Source organism: Scomber scombrus, chromosome 20, assembly GCF_963691925.1.
Source record: "Scomber scombrus chromosome 20, fScoSco1.1, whole genome shotgun sequence".
Lineage (NCBI taxonomy): Eukaryota > Metazoa > Chordata > Actinopteri > Scombriformes > Scombridae > Scomber > Scomber scombrus.
In genome coordinates, this window is record NC_084989.1 from 22,488,997 (window position 1) to 22,508,996 (window position 20,000).

Sequence of the window (20,000 nt, forward strand, 5' to 3'; positions counted from 1 at the left end):
TTATAAGAGTTACTATGAGCTTGACTGTTACCATAGTAACTTATGTTCACCCTTGCACTCCCAAACTGAGCATTGTGAGGTTGAATAACGCGTGTTTGACCCTTCTTTCTTGGGTCGTTGTCACAGTTTGATTGGTGTCTCTCTCACGTCTGTCCTAAACGAACGTGCCTTTGGTCTTTTGTCATACAGATCGCCCCCTCTGCTACTCTCTCTCTCTCTCGTTCTCTTTCCCCCTCTCTCTTATTCAAAACTGAGCCATTAGCATAGCTGTCACCACCACCACTGTCGGCGGCCCCCTTTTGTGTGTGGCCCTCGGCCCTTCGGAAATGCCCACCCGCTGTTTCGCATTGCATTGCTGTAAATGACTTCTTTCCTCTCCCGCTCTGCTGCAGTTCGTCATCCTGGTGGTGGACAGCACAGACAGAGAGAGGCTGGCCATCTCTAAAGAGGAGCTCTACAGGATGTTGGCTCATGAGGTACAAAAAAAAAACACATATGAACCAACTGTTTTAATAATGGGTATTGATTTTTGCCTTTTCCGACCCACCCGGTTCATTGTTTCAGAGCATGTGGTTCAAAAACGTGGCAACAAACAGCAGTTCATGGTTTTCATTGTCCTCCTTCTTCTCCGTCTTCCTCCCTTTCAGGATCTGAGAAAAGCAGCTGTGTTGATATTTGCCAATAAGCAGGATATGAAGGACTGTATGTCTGCAGCGGAGATCTCCAAATACCTCACCCTGAGCTCCATCAAAGACCACCCCTGGCACATACAGTCCTGCTGCGCACTTACAGGAGAAGGGTAAGACCCGACTCTGTGTGTGTGTGTGTGTGTGTGTGTGTGTGTGTGTATGCGTGTGTGTGTGTGTGTGTTCTTCTGGTTTGCACGCTGAGCGACACCATCAGCAGAATTTTAATTAATTCAAGCGTCAGACGTCGATTAAATTCCACCGAGATCCCGACCGACTGCCAAACAGACTGCGAGTCACTGAGTGTACACATGGTTTTAATTGATTTTTCTTTTCTTTTTTTTCTTCTTCTTCTCTCTCAGGGAAGCAGCGGATTATAATTAATACCATGTTTCCTTATGAAAGACATCAATGAGAGGAATGATAATGACATTTTAAACAGTCATTGATGCTTTCTCGCGGCTCGCCAGTCGTTGCCAAATGTTTTTAATAACCAATTAATCATTTTAAGCAACTCTTGAATGATTATAATGTGATACAGATGAATGAATATGATGATGAAACTGATGATCTTTGAGTTTTGGACTGTTGGTCGAGTAAAAAACGAGACATTTGAGGATGTAACCTTTGGGGAAACAGTGATTTTTCACCATTTTCTAACATTTTAATAGACAGAACAACTAATCAATTAATCAAGAACATAATTGAGTAATTATATAAATAGATAATGAAATTAATCATTAGTTGGAGTCTTATTCCAGAGCTTCGAGTGGCACCTTCAGGACAGTTTTAAAAAGTTTCGGAGCTCAATTATTTCCTAAAATGATACGTACATGAGTTTGATAACAAGAGAAACTTAACTGAGAGAAAAACACAGTGGAAAGACACAATATAGTTCAGTTTAATTTAGTTTATTTATTTATTTGGAACATGTTAAAATAAAACAAATTAAAATGTAACAGGCAGTGAAACAAAACAAATAGAAATGACAGAAAACAATACTAATGATAACCATCCAGTGTTCGATAAGGGTCGTTTTTTTAAACTCTTAACAATCAAATCAAACCCAAAACATTCAATAATAATAATAATAATAATCACAAGTAAAGGAACATTTCCACTGAATATGAAGTGATAATAAGGTAATGAAAGTAATATTTGAATGATTATTTTTTCTCCTATCACATTATATTATATTGCAACTTATATGAAATGTAAAATGTGTTAATTTCAACAAAGAGGTGCAACTCATGACTATTTTAATTATGATTAATCTGAAAGTTATTTTCTGGTTTTGTCAATAAAAGGTCAACAAACTTTGGAAAAATGACCAACAGTCCAAAACCCTAAAAGTATTTAGTTTTCTATCATGTGTGACAAAGAAAAGCAAAGAAATTCTCACATTTTAGAAGCAGAAAGTAGCAGAAGTTTCAAATTTTTGATTTAAAAACCGATTAAAACAGAATATCAGATTATATATATATATGTAAATATCAAAATAACAGCAGGTTTTTTTAATCTGTTTGACTACCTGATTGATCAACTAATCGTTCCAGCTCTAATTTGGCCAGTTATTTATTATTTTACTGTAACATATTGCACAATACATTTGGTATTATATATTAAAAAGCAAAAGCAATACATTCTTGTTATAACCACAATAATGATTATTAAGGCAGTAATATACTAGTGATAGGCAGATGGTTTAAACTCAGTCACCGCAGTGACACCTGGTGGTTAATATGAGTCATTGCAGCCCTTCTGTTACATTATATCTTTACACATTACGTTTTTCTGTCACAATGTGTATTTTATTGTGTTAAATGGACAGCGGTAAACATGTATAGTGATGTTTTGTCAATTACACACCTACAGAAATTAAGTTGTTTTCTTATAATGTATAACCACAGTAAATTATTATGATTATTAGTAGTAGTATTAGTATTATTAATTATGTCTATATGAATTCATTTATTCACTTATTATGATTTTTGTCTTTATTGAACAGAATATACAAGCAACCAGTCATTCCAGTTCATTAAATAAAAAATAATTAATTAATTAAAAAATATGTATATAAAGAAAACATAATTGTTTCAGTAGAAAGAAACAAATATAGATAAAATAGAAAATAAAGGCATAAGTGACAGACGGAGTAGAATTAGATTTGTTTTATACAGTATAAACACTTAATATATAATAATATTTATATTAATTAAGAATAACCAAAAATATGGTATTGTTTTTCTTTAATGCTCTGTCATTGTTGGATATGAAATTCATCTGATAATAAAATAAATCTTTGACTTTTACACACATTTGAGATTAAAACAGTAACCTCAGTGAGGTGTTGTGGTCTTGAAGCTGCAATGACTCATATTATCCACCAGGTGTCACTGTGTCGACTGAGTTTAACGCTTCAAATGCCCATTACTAGTATACTGTTGCCTTAATAATAACAATAATAATGATAATAATGATAATAATAATGACAAGAATGTATTTTTTAAATTTAATATGTAATACCTACACATGAGATTGAAACAGTAACAGTAGAGGTGTTGTCAGCTTGAAGGGCTGCAATGACTCGTTTAAACCACCAGGTGCCACTGTGCTGCCCATCACTCAATCAATCAAACCTTATTTAAATAACACTTTTCATTCAGGTTAATGTAGTTCAAAGTGCTTCACAAGTTGATTGCCAAGCTGATAATAAGACAGAACAAGTGACAACATAAAATAAAAGGAATAAAGAACAAATTACAAAAAAACAGAAAAAAGAAAAAAATGAGACCAATGCACTGAGAAAAAAAATAAGGATGATAAATGTTTAAAAAGTTAAATAAACAAATTAAAGAGAAAAAACTAAGACATGCAAGAGAAAATAAGAATGATAAAAAGGTTTAGAAAATTAAAATAATGTAAAATAAATAGGAGAAAATAAAGAAAAACTAGTGTATTATTGCCATACCTAACAACACATACACCTCATAAACACCAACGTGCAATAAATCAACTCGTGCAATATAACTGTGAAATGTATCTGTGTTGGCACTTTTGTATGACTCAGTATATATGTGTATGGTTTTGTGTGTGTGTGTGTATGGTTGTGTGTGTGTGTGTGTGTGTGTGTGTGTGTGTGTGTGTGTGTGTGTGTGTGTGTGTGTGTGTGTGTGTGTGTGTGTGTGTGTGTGTGTGTGTGTGTGTGTGTGTGTGTGGTTGTGTGGGTTGTGTGTGTGTGTGTAGTATATATGTATTTTATCTCGCCTTATTATTTTACTATTTATTACTTTTTAATTGAGCTCCGTTCTCTGCCTTCGGTTTTTGAATTTCGTTGTATTATATTCAATGACAATAAAAAGGAATCTATCTTAATATCAATACTATTTATATATATTTATTTAATATTTTTCCTCTTCTCTTTTTTTGTTTTTCCAGTTTATGCCAAGGTCTGGAGTGGATGACTTCCAGGGCCGGACTAAGATAGCCCCTCCTGCGCCATCGATGGCCTGACTACCTGCACCACCGAACCCGGTGGCACAACAGCTTATTGGCTTATTGTTACTTTTTTTTTATTATTATGTTTTGGGATTTTTTTTTTGTTTTTTAAAAAAAGTTGGACTTTGACCTCCTGCAAAGACGGCACGCACATTTTTACGGGAGCACTGACACTGATCCTTCTCCCCAAAAAAAAAAATCGTGACTGGGGCGACACTAATGAATCTTCGTGGGGGGGTTTGTCAAACGTCACTATTTACAGTTAAAGGAGAAGAAGAAGAAGAAAAATAGCTTCAGTGAGACTCATTTAGAGTTGCATCGGACTCTGATCATTAACGCTATCTTACATATCATGTTACATTTCACTATATCGTACCAGATTGTGCCATAAACATCACGTGGACGCCCAGTTTTTGGGGTGAAAATATGGTGCAACTTGACGATTTTCTGTGTTTTTTGTTTTTTTCTCTAATGTACAGGTACAATATAACAGGACAAGCAAAAAGGGATTTCACACAGTATGTTGTTTAACTGGTTTTGATGGGAATGGTGGCACAAAGTTCGGTTAAATTCATGGAAAAAAAAAAAAAACATACTTTGTTTTACGTTCTCGGACATTTTGTTACATAATATGTCTTCTTCAGTTTCATAAGCTACATCGTTTTGGGTGGTTTATATTCTCACATTACAACGTTTATCGGTGCCGTTATTAAAAAAAAGAAAAAAAGAAAGAAAGTGGTTTAATTAAATCTCTCCCTCCTTCCTTTTTCTTAACTTTTGATCCCCCCGTTCTTGCACGTTATTGAGCCAAAATGGTGTCGGCATGCCAACGTTTTTTCCCCCCATTTTTAAAAAACAACAACCCTTAAAAACGTTTCTCGAATAAGCAAATTCGTTCAGATTTCGCGATAATTTTTTTTTTTTTTCCAAGTACAAAAAAGAAAGCTCAGTTTTTAATGACAGTATTTTAAATTTTTAAACCGCTATATTTTGTCAATGATGCTTTTATGAGTTGTATTTAATTTTATTCTTTTTATATATATATATAATTTTTTTGCTTTTATAGACTTGTCAGAGCTTTTTTTTCGGGGGGGGCGGAGCAAGTTAGCATCTAGTTTTTATTTTTTTTGTATTATTAACACACGATAATTGGTGCTGTGCGAGTGAGTGTGTTCTTTTTCTTTTTTTTCTCGCATCCTAAAAATCTATGATATAAATATATATATATATGGATTTTTGTTAATTTTTTTTTCCGCAGCCATTTTGGCATATATTCCTCTTTAAAAAAAAAAAAAAAAAAAGTTTGTACTTTAAGAAAAAAAAAAAGACAAAACAAAGGGATCAGAATAAGCCAGCATGAAGCAAAACCCTCGAGGCAGCATCGGAGCTTTTTCTCGGACTTGAATGGCACCAAAAAAAAGTGTGAGGAGGGGCGACGGAGGGGGGGGGGGGGGGGGGGGGTATAAGGATCCTCCTCTTTACTGAGTGTGCCACAACATATATATATATATCTCCTCAACCACTCGGACTGTGGTTTAGTAGCATTAAGATGACTAATATCTCAATATTTTGGCCGTCATATAAGGTACAATACTTGATCCTCAGCCTTAACCGTGCTGTTGTGAGTGTCTGGAGGACCGTGTGTGTATGAATCGGACATTCTGCTCATGATTATTGATTTTGTTTTCGGGGTTTTTTTACCCTTTTTTCTTTTTTGAAGATCAGGTTTGGTACAGATCTATGCACGTGTCACTTTGAAACCTTGTTATACCTCCTTGTGAGTTCCTCAGTGGCCAAAACAATGGGTGCAAGAAGAAGAAGGATGAGGAAGAGGAGGAGGAGGAAGAGGAGGGGGGGTGCATGAGTTTCACTGTTGATTAAAAACAGGGTGATGAAAATATCGGCGATCTGTGGGAACGATGTGTTGTTGTACACGAGTGAAGGGAAAAAGAAGGGGTGAAGTTTTTTTGAAAGTGTTTTTAAAAGGTTGAAGTTTACAGCTTTTTACCTTTAATATCTCTCTCACACACACACACACACAGCAAGGGAAGTGATCATGTTCTCAGTGTGGTGACGTGTAGTCCGGGTCATGTACTGTAACACACTCTTCATCTTCATTAAAAGTTTGTTTTGAACTCTCAGCCTGAATAGTTTTATTTTTATTTTACTTTACGTGTGTAGACCAGGCGGGGAGTTCTGGCCCTCTGAAATGAGGCCAACGCGGAAGTAACTTAAAACTGCATTCTATCAAAAGGCCACCAGGGGGCGACCGTTTTGGTGTCAAAAGGACTTCCGTCTCTATACAAGTCAATGGAGAATTCACCAACTTCTCACTTGATTTCTAACCTCAGTAAACATTTTCAAAATGTGTTTATGGTCTCAATCGCTAGTTTAAAGCCTTCTTCAATGCAGTATGATGTTCATTTGTGAAATTTTGGCCTCCCTGATTTTATATTTGACGATAAAGCAGGGTATGCATTAGGGCGTGGCTACGTCGTGATTGACAGGTTGATTGGTTCACAGGTTCAGGAGGGCGCCTCATGCTCTTCCTGATGCCCATATAAGTAGAATCAGTGTTTTTATTTTTCCCAGCATGCACCGGAAATTTTCAAGATGGCGCTGCTCAGATCCGAAACTATTGGCCTCCGAGCAGCGGTCCACAAACCAATGGGTAACGTCACGGATGTTACGTCCATTTTATATACAGTCTATGGTGTAAACGTGTCACGATAACTAACTTTTGTTGGATTAGAACAGCGTTGGTTTGAAATAAAATCACAGGTCTGCTGCTGTGAAATCTCACAATAAACGATATTGTCATTTAAAGATCATTTTATACCACTGATATAATGATAGTATAATAGCATTATAATACAAGCCAGTAGTCTCTTTATTATAGTGATATTGAGGTTAAAAAAAAAAGTTTTAGGGTCTTATGCAGTTTTCTGTTAAAATTGAAACTCCCCTCTGCACTTAAATATGTTTTTCTTCTTGTTCCAACAGTTGGATGAAAAATCACAACTAGTTAGGAGCCAGACGTTGTCGAGTGTTCAATTTACACAAATGTGATGTGGAAACGTGAGTAGGAGATATCTTGGTCCACAGTTTCTTAGACAGAGATTAAGACTCCAGATTAAAGACAAGAAACGGGTCTAGTCTCGGATTTAACTTAATCAATATCTGGGAAATTGTCTCCTTGTGTCCAACAGTTAAATTCTTGAAATGAACAATATGTGTATATTCATAGATTGAGTAGTAGCAATTTTAAGGATTTTAAAGTTATAACTATACTTTTTTGTTCTTTTTTGTATCACAAAAATTATTATTGTTCCAAACAGATTATTTTCATGTGTCTGGAGGGGATTTCTTTTAGCAGTTAAAGTCCAGTAAATAATCTTAACTTGTATCTAGGTACACAAAAAAGTTAAAAGAAATCAAAATATTTAGGTTTCCAAAAATAATGTAACTTTCAGTAATTACAAAAGGCCTTTTTTCAGTGGTGCAAACAGATTAACTCATGTTTACTGATTAAATAGTTATTTATAAAAGCATTGAGGAGGAAGACGTGTGATGGTGTGGAGCTCGTCTGCTGGATCCTGACTTGGTGGCTTCACATGCTGGACCAAAAAGGCTATCACAGTAGAGCTGCAACGGTCAGTCAATGAATTGATTTCCATCTAATTTGATAATTGATTATGATTCTCTTTTAAGGGAAAAAAAAGACCAAATTCTCCAATTTGAGCTTTTTAAATGTGAATATTTTCTTGTTTCTTTAGTTCCTCCAAAAGAGGACAAAAGAGGCTTTAACCTTTGTGTCGTCCTCCCGGGTCAAATTGACCCTGTCTGTTTTGACTGTTCCTTCCTTCCTCCCTTCCTTCCTTCTGTCCTTCCTTCCTCCCTCCCTCCCTCCCTCCCTTCCTTCTTTCCTTCCTCCATCCCCCTTTCTTCCTTCCTTTCCTTCCTTCCTCCTTATCTTTCCTCCCCCCTGCCTTCCTCCCTTCTTCTTTTCCTTTCTCCCTCCTCCTCCCTTCCATCTGTCCTTCCTCCCTCCCTCCCTCCTTCTCTCATTCCTCCCTTCCTTCTTTCCTTCCCTCCTTCCTTCCTCCTTTCCTTTTTTCCTTTCTCTCTCCCTTTCATTTTTTCCTCCCTCAATTCCTCCCTTCTTTTCTGTCCGTCTTTCTTTCCTTCCTCCCTACCTCTTTTCCTTTCTCCGTCCCTCCCTCCTTCCTTCTTTCCTTCCCTCCTTTTCTTCTTCCTCCCTTCTTCCCTCCTTTCCTTCCTTCTTTCCTTTCTCCCTCCCTCCCTTTCATTTTTTCCTCCCTTCTTTCCTGTCCTTCCTTCCCTCGTTTTCTTCCTTCCTCCCTCCCTCCTTTCTTCTTCCTCCCTCCTTTCCTTCCTTCCTTTCCTTTTTTCTTCCTCACTTCCTCCCTCATTTCCTCCCTCCTTCCTTGACTCGAGGACAACAGGAGGGTAAATAGGACACTGAGGTATTAAACTATATAAATTTCATTCAAACTTGGGTGTAACTTTTAGACTTTTAGTGTATTTGTAATTATATTATATATATTATATAATATTTGTGATTATATTATATTAATGATATAATATTTGTGATTAAAGGACAACAGCAGCAACAAACGTCTGATTCAAACACCAGTTTATTCACATCTGTAATATATCAGCCAATCAAAGCACAGAGCAGTCAAGAAAGACACACGACTCCTACCAACTTTTAGGGAACGTAAAAGAGGAGCGTCTCAACTTCTAAAAAAAAAAAAAATAATAATAATAATAAAGTCAAAACATATCAGCTGCTTTTTTTATGTTAAGATTTTTATTGTTTTTTTTATTTGTTTTTGAAACCTCAAAAATTTAACTATACATTCACTTTCAATGAAGCCTTTGCACCGAGGTAAAGGAGCAAAGAAAACACTGTGGAGACATTTAGAAAAGAAAAAAGGAAAAGAAAAGAAAAGAAGGGGTTAAACGATGGAGAGAAAAAAAAGAAAAGAAAAAATACTGGACATGAAGACGACATATAAAAGGAAAAAAAAAAGACAAACTTGGATAAATGGTGACAGACGCAGCACATTTTAATGAAAGCTGATATGTTTTCTTTAATACAAAAAAAAAAGCTTTTATAATAAATGCAGCTTTTTTCTTTTTTCCTCTACTTTCTTTTTCTTCAGATTTCAAACTCAGTGCTACAAAATAAAAATCTCACAGTAAATAAAGCAACACACACACACACACGCCAACTTAAAAACAACAGATGAGTTCTCAGCTGATCGATAAAATCAGTCTTTTTTTTCTTCTTCTTCTTCTTTTTCGTGGACCCAGCCCAGCGTCCCCCACGTTGGAATATTATATAAACTCTTCTTCTTCTGTTTTTTTAAATGTGTGTGTGTTTTGATGCTGGTGTTGTCTGGGCTCCTCTGGGCTCGTCGGAGTTTATGACATCACTCACATATCCATAAAAGGACCTACTTCCTCTTCTTCTTCTTTAAAATGTCCATAAAGTGAAGTGGTTTCTCCTTTTTTTTTCTTCTTTTATTTGGAGATGTAGGCAGATGGTTTTTTTTGGAGATGTCAAGAAATGAAAAAAAACAACCAAACTGGAAATGGAAGAAGCTTTTAAAAAAATAAAAAGTCTTTTAAAAACGTAAAATGTTCACCGCATTAACGGTACACAATCCGTCCGCCAGCAGGAAAAGAGAGAGAGCTTCAAAAAAAACAAAAAAACATGCATTAATCCAAAAAAATTAAATGTGATAAATGGCTTTGGATGAGGCAGCGAAATTCCAAACACAAAAAAAAATAGAAAGAGGAGAAAAAAAAAAAAAAAAATCAAGGGTAGATGTTTGGGGTGAAGGATGAGGATGAGGAGGATGGGAGGAGGAGCAGGAACAGCCGAGATATTCTTTGGCTGAGGAGCGTCATCCGGGAAAAGATTCACACGCAAAGAGCTCTGGGGCACCTGAGAGAAAGAGAGAGAGAGAGAGAGAGATGGAAGGAGAGAGAGAGAGATGGAAGGAGAGAGAGAGAGAGATGGAAGGAGAGAGAGATGGAAGGAGAGAGAGAGAGAGATGGAAGGAGAGAGAGAGAGAGATGGAAGGAGAGAGAGATGGAAGGAGAGAGAGAGATGGAGAGAGAGAGATGGAAGGAGAGAGACATGGAAGGAGAGAGAGAGAGAGATGGAGAGAGAGAGATGGAAGGAGAGAGAGAGAGAGATGGAAGGAGAGAGAGAGAGAGAGAATGAAAGAGAGAGAGAGATGGAAGGAGAGAGAGAGATGGAGAGAGAGAGATGGAAGGAGAGAGAGAGAGAGAGATGGAAGGAGAGAGAGAGAGATGGAAGGAGAGAGAGAGAGAGATGGAAGGAGAGAGAGAGATGGAAGGAGAGAGAGAGATGGAAGGAAAGAGAGAGAGAGATGGAAGGAGAGAGAGGGAGATGGAAGGAGAGAGAGATGGAAGGAGAGAGAGAGATGGAAGGAGAGAGAGAGAGAGATGGAAGGAGAGAGAGAGAGAGAGATGGAAGGAGAGAGAGAGAGAGATGGAAGGAGAAAGAGAGGGAAGGAAGGTTGGAAAGGAGGGAGGGAGGAAGGGATGAAAGAGGAAGGAAGGAAGGAAGGAAGGAGGAAAGAAGGAAGGGAGGAAGGTAGGGGGGAGGACAGACGGGAGAGAGAGAGAGAGAGAAAAAACAACTGTAAATGGCACACTCATGAAAAATGCTCTACAGGTAATAATCACAAACCATTATCTGCTGGTTTAACTCTGGACCCATTATTGCTATTTGCAGATCTGTCTGGAAGACCCCTCCCCCTAATCGGTAAGTCCTTTCTTTCTTTCTTTTGTGTGGGCAATCAGTCCTTATACAGAACAGCTGGACTCAATTACTGGTCACAAACACTCCTTTAATATAATCCAGTAACCTGAGGAGTCTCACCTGTCCTCAGTGAAGCCGTCCATTTCCTCTTCATCATCCAGCTCCATGTCCAGCTCGTTGTCCAGACAGTCGCGGCCGTAACCGCTCAGAACGCTGCAGGAAGTAAAGAAAAGTAAAGAAAAGAGAAGAGAAGAAAAAGTTTTATATTCAATCAGACACACGAACCAATCAGCTGTCAATAAGTGAGTTTTTTGCTATTTAAACACTGAATTTAAAACATGATGTATATATATAGTGTGTTTTAGGAGTGTGTGATGTTAAGTGGATGACTGATGATGATGATGATGATGATGATGAAGATGCTGACCTGACGGAGCGGCACGTGAGGAAAACGATCCTCTTGAGCTTCTTGTTGTAGAAGAAGTAGTTGAAGGACCAGAGACTCCCTTCCTCTCCGAAAGGGTCCGAGTCCAGATCCGGGTTATAGCTGAGAACACAAACACACACATGAAGCTCCTTCTGTCTGTGTGTGTGTGTGTGTGTGTGTGTGTGTGTGTGTGTGTGTGTGTGTGTGTGTGTTACCTGTAAATGTCGCAGCCCTGCAGGTTGATCTCCTGGTCGATGGCGTTCCACAGCTCTGGACCCAGAGAGTTAAACTCTTCTCCGACGGCTGAGAACAAGCTGCTGTTCACTGCGTTCGCCACCTACACACAAACACACAAACAAGTTATTATCATTTATTTATTTTAATCTTTGGTTGTTTTGTTTTGGGGTTTTCTATTTTGCTTCTTCTTCTTCTCTGCATTGCTTTTATTGTATTAATTGTCTTTCATTCTGTAAAGCATCTTTGAATATTGTTAAAAGCACTCTATAAATAAAATGTATTATTATTATTGTTATTTAATAAATGTACATTATCTTTTCCATATTTTTAGATACTGTAGGCCATTTTTTCTGGCACTTTTACAGTATTTTATTATTATACGTTTGTTTTATTTGTACAATTTTGGGGTATTTTTAATCACTACTGTTAATTTTTTTCCATTGGATAGTTAAAGATGTGTTTTTAAGTTGTGTTACATCTATCTATGTATCATCTTTTAGATATTATTAGATACTGCAGGACACTTTTTACACATTGAATAGTTTCATTAGTACAATTTTGGGTTATTTTTAGTAACAGCTTTGTACTTTTTTCCATCAGATAGTCAGATATGTGTTTTTGTGTTATGTTAAATATGAACATAGCTGCTGTAAACAAGCTATTTCCTGTGTGAAGGATCAATAAAGCATCCATCTACGATACTGACCCAGTTGAGACTCGGCTCGCGGCTGAACTCGTGGGCCCGGGCCGCCGTGAAGTCGTAGTCGGGCCTGAAGGACTCGTTGAGCGTCGTGATGAGGTAGAATAAAGTCTTCCTGCAACACTTGTCACTCAGAGGGTTTTCACCGTCCTCCACGCTCTTCCCCAGCCTGCTCACAAAAACACACAACAACATTTAACCTGTGTGTCGTCCTCCCGGGTCAAACTGACCCCGTCTGTTGTGACTGTTCCTTCTTTCCTCCCTTCCTTCCTTCTGTCCTTCCTCCCTCCTTCTTTCCTTCCCTCATTCCTTCTGTCCTTCCTCCCTCCTTCTCTCTTTCTTTCCTTCCTCTCTCTTTCCTCCCTTCCTTCTTTCCTTCCTCCATCCCTCCTTCTCTTTCTTTCCTCCCCCCTACCTTCCTCCCTTCCTTCTGTCCTCTGTCCTACCTTCCTCCCTTCCTTCTGTCTGTCCTTCCTCCCTCCCTCCCTCCTTCTCTCTTTCCTTCCTTCTTTCCTCCCCTTCCTCCTTCCTTCTGTCTGTCCTTCCTCCCTCCCTTCCTCTCTCTTTCCTCCCCCCCTTCTGTCCTTCTTTCCTCCCTTCCTTCCTTCTGTCTGTCTGTCCTTCCTCTCTCCTTCTGTCTTTCCTTCCTCCATCCCTCCATCTCTCTTTCTTTCCTTCCTTCCTTCATTCCTTCCTCCCTCCCTCCTTCTTTCCTTCCCTCCTTCCTTCCTTTCCTTCCTCCCTCCCTCCTTCTGTTTCTTTCTTCCCCCCTACCTTCCTCCCTCCTCTCCTTCTGTCCTTCTTTCCTTCCTTCCTCCTTTCCTTCATTCTTCCCTCCCTCCTTTCCTCCTTCCCTCCCTTCCTTCTTCCTCCCTTCATTCCTTGACTCGAGGACAACAGGAGGGTTAAAGCTCTACTTCTTCCTCTCATGCAGTGTTTTTTAGTTAGTGTCTGTTGGCTGCAGTACTCACGTTGAAGGGCTGGTGGCGCTGGTGGACTGAGGCGGAGACAGAGCCTCCAGGATGTGCGGCTCCCCCTCCTGGCAGAACTGCTTGAAGATGTGTTTGTCGTCTCCTGCCATCTTACAGGAGTAGCTCTCGATCCTGCAGAGAGGCACAAATAAGAATAATCACATTTATTAACTGATCAATACTCGTACATACTGATCAGAGTCAAATTTGACCCATTTTTAACATTTGAGAGCTGTTAAAACATCTTATACACATTTCATTTAGCTGCACTTTTCCTCATGTGATGCAGAATATACAAAAATTGATATAAAATGCATCTTTTTGTGCAGCTGATGCACATTTTTATATATGCAAATGTACAAAATTTGACCGTTTTTTCTTTAAAAATACAAAAATCCCTCTTATTCTTCATATGTATCAATGTATTTTGTCCATTAATAGATAAATAAACACACTGTTTGCTCTCTGACAGCTTCATTAAGCTTTAATCAAACATTTATTCATGACTGATGGTGAATTTATGAATGTAAAGATTAATTATGAGTCAGAATATCAACAGTATGTGAAGTGTTTAATTAAATAAATGTCAATATAAAGCTTGAGGAGAGACAGATTTCTGCTCCGGATGAGTGAAAATGTTACTTTAGCTGCACATTAGGCTTAAATACACTTAGAAAACAACACAGTGGGGGGTAATTATAAATATTTAAATGCATTCATCAACTTTATGTGATACTTTACCTAAAGCTATAAGAGATGTTGAGTCTGTGAACATTTTAAAACATTTAATCTGGCTTTATTTTATTATTTTATTGGCTGTTTTTATGCTGTTACTTATGTGTTGTCTAATTATCAGCTTGTCAATCAGCCGTAAAGCTGTAAACTCTCTTGTATGTTCTGTGTTTTATTTAATGATCTTTTATGTTTTATTGCTTTTCTTTCTTCTGCCTCATTGATTGCAGTGTTTTTATTGTATTATGTTTTTATTGCCTTTATTTATTTAACCTTTGCATGTTTTTTTATGGTCTTTCTGTATCCTGTGAAGCTTATTTGTGAATTTTATTATTTCTGTGAAAAGGTGCAGCACTTATTATAAAGCCCTCTGAACTACAGTAACCTGTATGAAAGCTGCTATATCAATAAAGTTTTGATTGATAAAACCTTGTAAAATGTCTAATTTCACTCCTCAACTCTCAACTTTAAACAACTATTAGTATCATCCTGTTTCCAGCTTTAATATATATAAAAACTATAACTTCTTATTTATATAAATAGAGTAAAATCTTTACTGTTCAGTTCATTTTTTTCTACTTTTTTGATGAAATGATCCAAAACTTTCCGCTGTGAACCACACCTGCACAAACAAGTCAGTGCAAATACTTCCCTGCATGCTTTTACGTGTTTCTGGGTCAGTGTGTGTGTGTGTGTGTGTGTGTGTGTGTGTGTGTATAGATGTATGTAAGTGGAGCAGACGGGTATGTGCAGTTGTTTATTTTGCCCCTGTCCCGCCTACACACACACATACACACACACATACACACACACACACACACACACACACACACACACACTAAGGTTATGCAAGAGAGAGAGAGAGAGAGAGAAAAGGTTGTGCAACTTAAAGATAGACCTACTGAAGACCCTCTCGCTTAAACTCGCCAACCTAATTATAGAGGACATCAAATTTCAGAGGATACCATGATGGAAATAACTGCCCTGGTTTTCCACTGACACACACACACACACACATACACACACACACACACACACACACACACAGCTGACCTTACAGATAAAAACACACACACACACAGAGCGACCAGATGACGAGCTGAGTGGAGATTAAGAGCTCAGATAATGTTTTAAAAGCAACAGCAGCTGTGCACAACATATTTACTTTTCTATTTAATGGATGCATTTATTATGAGATTATCTCTATGTGTGCAAATAATAACATTATAATAATAATAAACTTTGTTTCTATAGCACCTTTCATACAATAAACGCAGCTCAAAGTGCTTCACATTTAAAAAGGAGCATAAAAGCACAAAAGAGGAAAGAAATGTAATAAAAAAGATGGAAAATAAAAATAGCTATAATTTTAAAATAGTAAAAATAGCTAAAAATTTGAATAAAAATAATATATAAAATAAAGTAAAATGTGTTGTTATGCTGCATCTTTTTGCACCTATAACCCTCCTGTTGTCCTCGAGTCAAGGAAGGAAGGGAGGAAGAAGGAAGGAAAGAAGGGGGCGAGGAAGGAAGGATGGAAGGGAAGAAGAAGGAAGGAAAGGAGGAAGGAAGGGAGGAAGAAGGAAGGAAAGAAGGGAGTGAGGAAGGAAGGATGGAAGGGAAGAAGAAGGAAGGAAAGGAGGAAGGAAGGGAGGAGGAAGGAAGGAAGGAAGGAAGGAAGGAAGAAGGAAGGAAGGAAGGAAGGAAGAAGGAAGGAAGGTAGGAAGGTAGGAAGAAGGGAGGAAAAGATGGAGGAAGGAAGGAGGGAAGAAAAGAGGATGGGAGGAAGGAAGGAAAGAAGGAGGGAAGGAAAGAAGGAGGGAGGGAGGAAGGAAGGAAAGAAGGAGGGAAGGAAAGAAGGAGGGAGGGAGGAAGGAAGGACAGAAGGAAGGAAGGAAAGGAGGAAAGAAGGAACAGTCAAAACAGACGGGGGTCAATTTGACCCGGGAGGACGACACAAAGGTTAAACTAGAGCCTGACCATTGAATATATTGTCTAATATGTACCAACATATAGGCAGCATTAATGTGTATTTTATCCTTTCTCTAATATAAGTTAGATATAGTTAGACATGTTTTTATTGTTATATTTTGGGGTTATTTAGTTATAGTTATTTATAATGTATTATATATTAAATTATAGTTATAGTGCATTAATGTCATTTTATACAACAAACTTTACTGTTAAACTATAAAACTTCATGCTTTCATTACATATCTTTGTCATAAGTGTTTGATAATTACATTTAATGGATCAATGCACAAAATATATGTTTATATATATTCTTTATGGTTAAAATGATCAGCTGACACATTGATATTGGCCTTTTTTACTCCTTAATATCAGTATCAGTCGGGTTCTACATTAAACTCAATATTTGCTGTTTCTTATATTTTTGTGCAGCATTTTGTCTCTTTAAATGTGTGCAAACTAACTTTAATATTATTAACTGATTATTATATTTCAACATGTTATAAAAATGTAAAAAGTTATATATTTATTGCATTTTGAGTTGAAGTCTGCAGCTTGTAAACACTGCTGCTGCTGCTGCTGCTGCTATCACTAATCCTCTAAGCAGCCTAAACAGCAGCACTCAGCTTTCATGTTGTATTTACTGCATGTGTGTGTCTGTCTGTGTGTGTGTGTGTGTTTATGTGTGCACGTACTTCCACAACACACACAGACATAAACACACACACACACACACACTTCTCACAACAGTCTCAAAAATAGCCGGTGCGGTTCGAGAGAGGACACCGTGTTGTTGGGGGGGTTAGCTTCGGTTTCGGGGCGGCCCGTCTGCATAACTCTACAACCTGCTGAACTTTACGTAACCACGACGATGCTGAAAACCACACAGCAACCCTTACATAACCTCCTGCTCAAACTAAACCAAGTCAGAAAGTACAGACGGGTTATCCATTAACTCTCAGCTCAGAGCCTGAATGTAGACTTCTAGTTCAGGAGTCTGATCATAATATTGCGCAACACTTCCCCTCAGCTGATCTCTGAGCTCCTTTCATCACAGCTGATTCTTTTAGTCAAACCCTGCAGGTTGTTTACACTGAGCTTGTTTAATGTACTTTATCTTGGCGTAAACATGCAGTCTGAAGTGTCGGTGTTTGTGCTCGATCAGCACTCCTGAAAATAGAAGGTGCAAAGCTGCTCATGGAGAGGTGAGAGGTGCACGCAGCGCTGCAGGGCTCACTGGGAGGGTTTGTTTTCTATGTGTCACACAGGAACTACAGCACAAGTTTGAGTGATATAATGACTGCAAATGCAACTGTTTGTATTATGTATTAATAGAAAGATTAACCAGCTAGTCTATAAAAGATCAGAACAGTTACAGGTCAAAAAAAGCAGCAAATTCTCATATTTAAGAGGCTGAAACCATCAAATTTTTGGGTTTTATACCAGCTGTTGTCTTTAAATGTCATTTTTGAGTTGCAAAATATTGTAATATTAATTCAATAATATAATATTATAATCAGGATTTAAGGGTTATTATCTCACACTGCCACTATAACTTTTTATTCTCCTGTCTTTATCCGTCTGTATCCTATTTTAGCCTAATTTTATTTCCATTATAACACTATTAAATGGTATTTAAATGTTTCTTTATCTTGCCATGTGTTGCTTTTATATTCTGTCTTGATGCACTTTATGTTTTATATAAAGCAATCTGAATGGCCTTGTTGTTGAAATGTGCTGTACTAGTAGATTTGCTTTGTCTGGTTAGAGGTTAAAGAAGTCTGAATCATCAAGGATTCAATCACAAAAGAAGCTGATTTGGTTTTGAGGTCTTATTCACACAACAAACATGACAATAACAGCTTTCAACTATTCGACTAACTGTTGCAGCTCTTAGTGCAGCAGATTGATGCAAAACAATGGATCCAACTGGTCTCCAACTCTGTGATTTCGTAGTAGTTTCTTGCAGTAAAACTGTATCAAAAACAAACTCTTGGCTCTTGTGGTTCATGTTGCAACACCAGACTGTGAGGCTCACCTGCCAAGGATGCGAGACTCTCCGGTTTCGACACACAGCCGAGAGCTGAAGGCTTCAAAACTCGAGTTTTCCAACAGTTTCATCGCTGACTGCGAAACACGAGAAGCAAAAAAAAAACATTAGTCAACATAAACAGGAGGAAAGTAAACAGACTTTTCTCTCAGTGGTGGAACGTAAATAAAAAAACATGCATAAATACAGTAAGTAAGAACAACTTTGAGGTAGTGTTGAGTATTTCCATGTGATGCTACTTTATACATTTCTACAATATGTCACATTTGTGTATCAGAACTTAGTTTTTTCTTCTTTCCTCTCCCAAATCATCACTCATAATACTGCAGTACTTTTACTGTAATACCGCATACTACATCACTCATAATACTGCAGTACTTTTACTGTAATACCGCATACTACATCACTCATAATACTGCACTACTTTTACTGTAATACCGCATACTACATCACTCATAATACTGCAGTACTTTTACTGTAATACCGCATACTACATCACTCATAATACTGCACTACTTTTACTGTAATACCGCATACTACATCACTCATAATACTGCAGTACTTTTACTGTAATACCGCATACTACATCACTCATAATACTGCAGTACTTTTACTGTAATACTGCATACTACATCACTCATAATACTGCAGTACTTTTACTGTAATACTGCATACTACATCGCTCATAATACTGCAGTACTTTTACTGTAATACTGCATACTACATCGCTCATAATACTGCAGTACTTTTACTGTAATACTGCATACTACATCTAGCTCACACTACTGCAGTACTATAACATGCATTACATTTATTAAATGCATGACTTTAACTTGCAATATAGCATTTCTACATTACTATATTGCTACTATAACTTCAGTAAAGAGTCTAAATCAAAAGGTGTTTACTATTAATTGCACCTAAAACACCAGCTGTATATTAGTGTTATTAACTACCTGCTGTTCCCCTTTAGGTCACATTTCATTTAAGATATAATAAAAACACAGTTTCCTCTATCTGGGGCTAAAGGCTGTAATACTTTAACTAAATCAAGCTCATAATACTGCAGTACTTTTACATGCATTATATGTATTAAATGCATGACTTTAACTTGCAATATATTATTTTTACATTGTTGTATTTCTATGTTATACTTTTACTGTAATACTTTAACTACATCAAGCTCATAATACTTGTGTACTTTTACAGCAATACTTATGTACTTATACATGCATTACATTTATTAAATGCATGACTTTAAATGGTAATATAGCATTTTTACATTGCTGTTTTGCTACTTTCACTTCAGTAAAGAGTCTAAATTAAAAAGGTAAATCAGCTCCTAATGTTTACTATTAATTGCACCTACACCAGCTGTTTAGTGTAATTAACTATCTGCAGCGCCCCTTTAGGTCACAGTTAAGACATAATAATAAAAACACCCATTTCCTCTATCTGAAGGGCAATAGACTGGTTATTTACCCCACCGCCCCTCCCCCACCCTGCTCTATAACAGAGTTGACAAATCATCTTCCTGGTTCAAATACGTCGATATTACACAACAATTGACTTACCTAGAAATATTATCCAGCACAGTGCAGAAAACAATAGCTCGAAAAAGTAGACTAGAAAGTAGAAACTAGTCTTTTGTTTGTTGTTGTTTATATATATTAAAGCGCAAACTGTGCTAATGTTAGCTCGTTTTTTTTAAAAGCTCTCTAGTTTTAACCGCTTTTCTCTCCACTTATCTTACATAAACACTCGGTCGAAGAGGAGTTATTCTGAGGCCTTTTATTAAATTTATAGAGAAACTACTCTTTCCGATTAAATGCGACGAGATTAAATCCAAAGACTGCTGGCGTCCGTCGGAGTCTGTCTGCAGCGGCATCCCTTTACGATTTCCCT

The 20,000-nt window shown here is 37.4% G+C and overlaps 2 protein-coding genes across 2 annotated transcripts in view; one reads left to right on the forward strand and one right to left on the reverse strand.

Annotated features, from left to right (window-relative positions):
- Nucleotides 1-6,325, forward strand: part of LOC134002134 (ADP-ribosylation factor-like protein 5B) — a 23,745-nt gene extending 17,420 nt beyond the window's left edge. The window contains exons 2-4 of the mRNA XM_062441416.1: nucleotides 393-476; nucleotides 648-799; nucleotides 4,125-6,325. Coding sequence (XP_062297400.1) covers nucleotides 393-476; nucleotides 648-799; nucleotides 4,125-4,173 — 285 coding nt within the window. The 3' untranslated portion in view covers nucleotides 4,174-6,325. The remainder of the gene's footprint in view (nucleotides 1-392; nucleotides 477-647; nucleotides 800-4,124) is intronic.
- Nucleotides 6,326-8,824: 2,499 nt separating this feature from the next.
- maf1b (MAF1 homolog, negative regulator of RNA polymerase III b) overlaps nucleotides 8,825-20,000 on the reverse strand; it is an 11,355-nt gene continuing 179 nt past the window's right edge. Inside the window, exons 1-8 of the mRNA XM_062441759.1 lie at nucleotides 19,670-20,000; nucleotides 18,084-18,172; nucleotides 13,343-13,474; nucleotides 12,378-12,540; nucleotides 11,650-11,771; nucleotides 11,435-11,554; nucleotides 11,128-11,220; nucleotides 8,825-10,161 (exon numbers count right to left, since the gene is read on the reverse strand). The exon at nucleotides 19,670-20,000 is cut by the window's right edge and continues 179 nt beyond it. Coding sequence (XP_062297743.1) covers nucleotides 10,137-10,161; nucleotides 11,128-11,220; nucleotides 11,435-11,554; nucleotides 11,650-11,771; nucleotides 12,378-12,540; nucleotides 13,343-13,474; nucleotides 18,084-18,166 — 738 coding nt within the window. The 5' untranslated portion in view covers nucleotides 18,167-18,172; nucleotides 19,670-20,000 and the 3' untranslated portion in view covers nucleotides 8,825-10,136. The remainder of the gene's footprint in view (nucleotides 10,162-11,127; nucleotides 11,221-11,434; nucleotides 11,555-11,649; nucleotides 11,772-12,377; nucleotides 12,541-13,342; nucleotides 13,475-18,083; nucleotides 18,173-19,669) is intronic.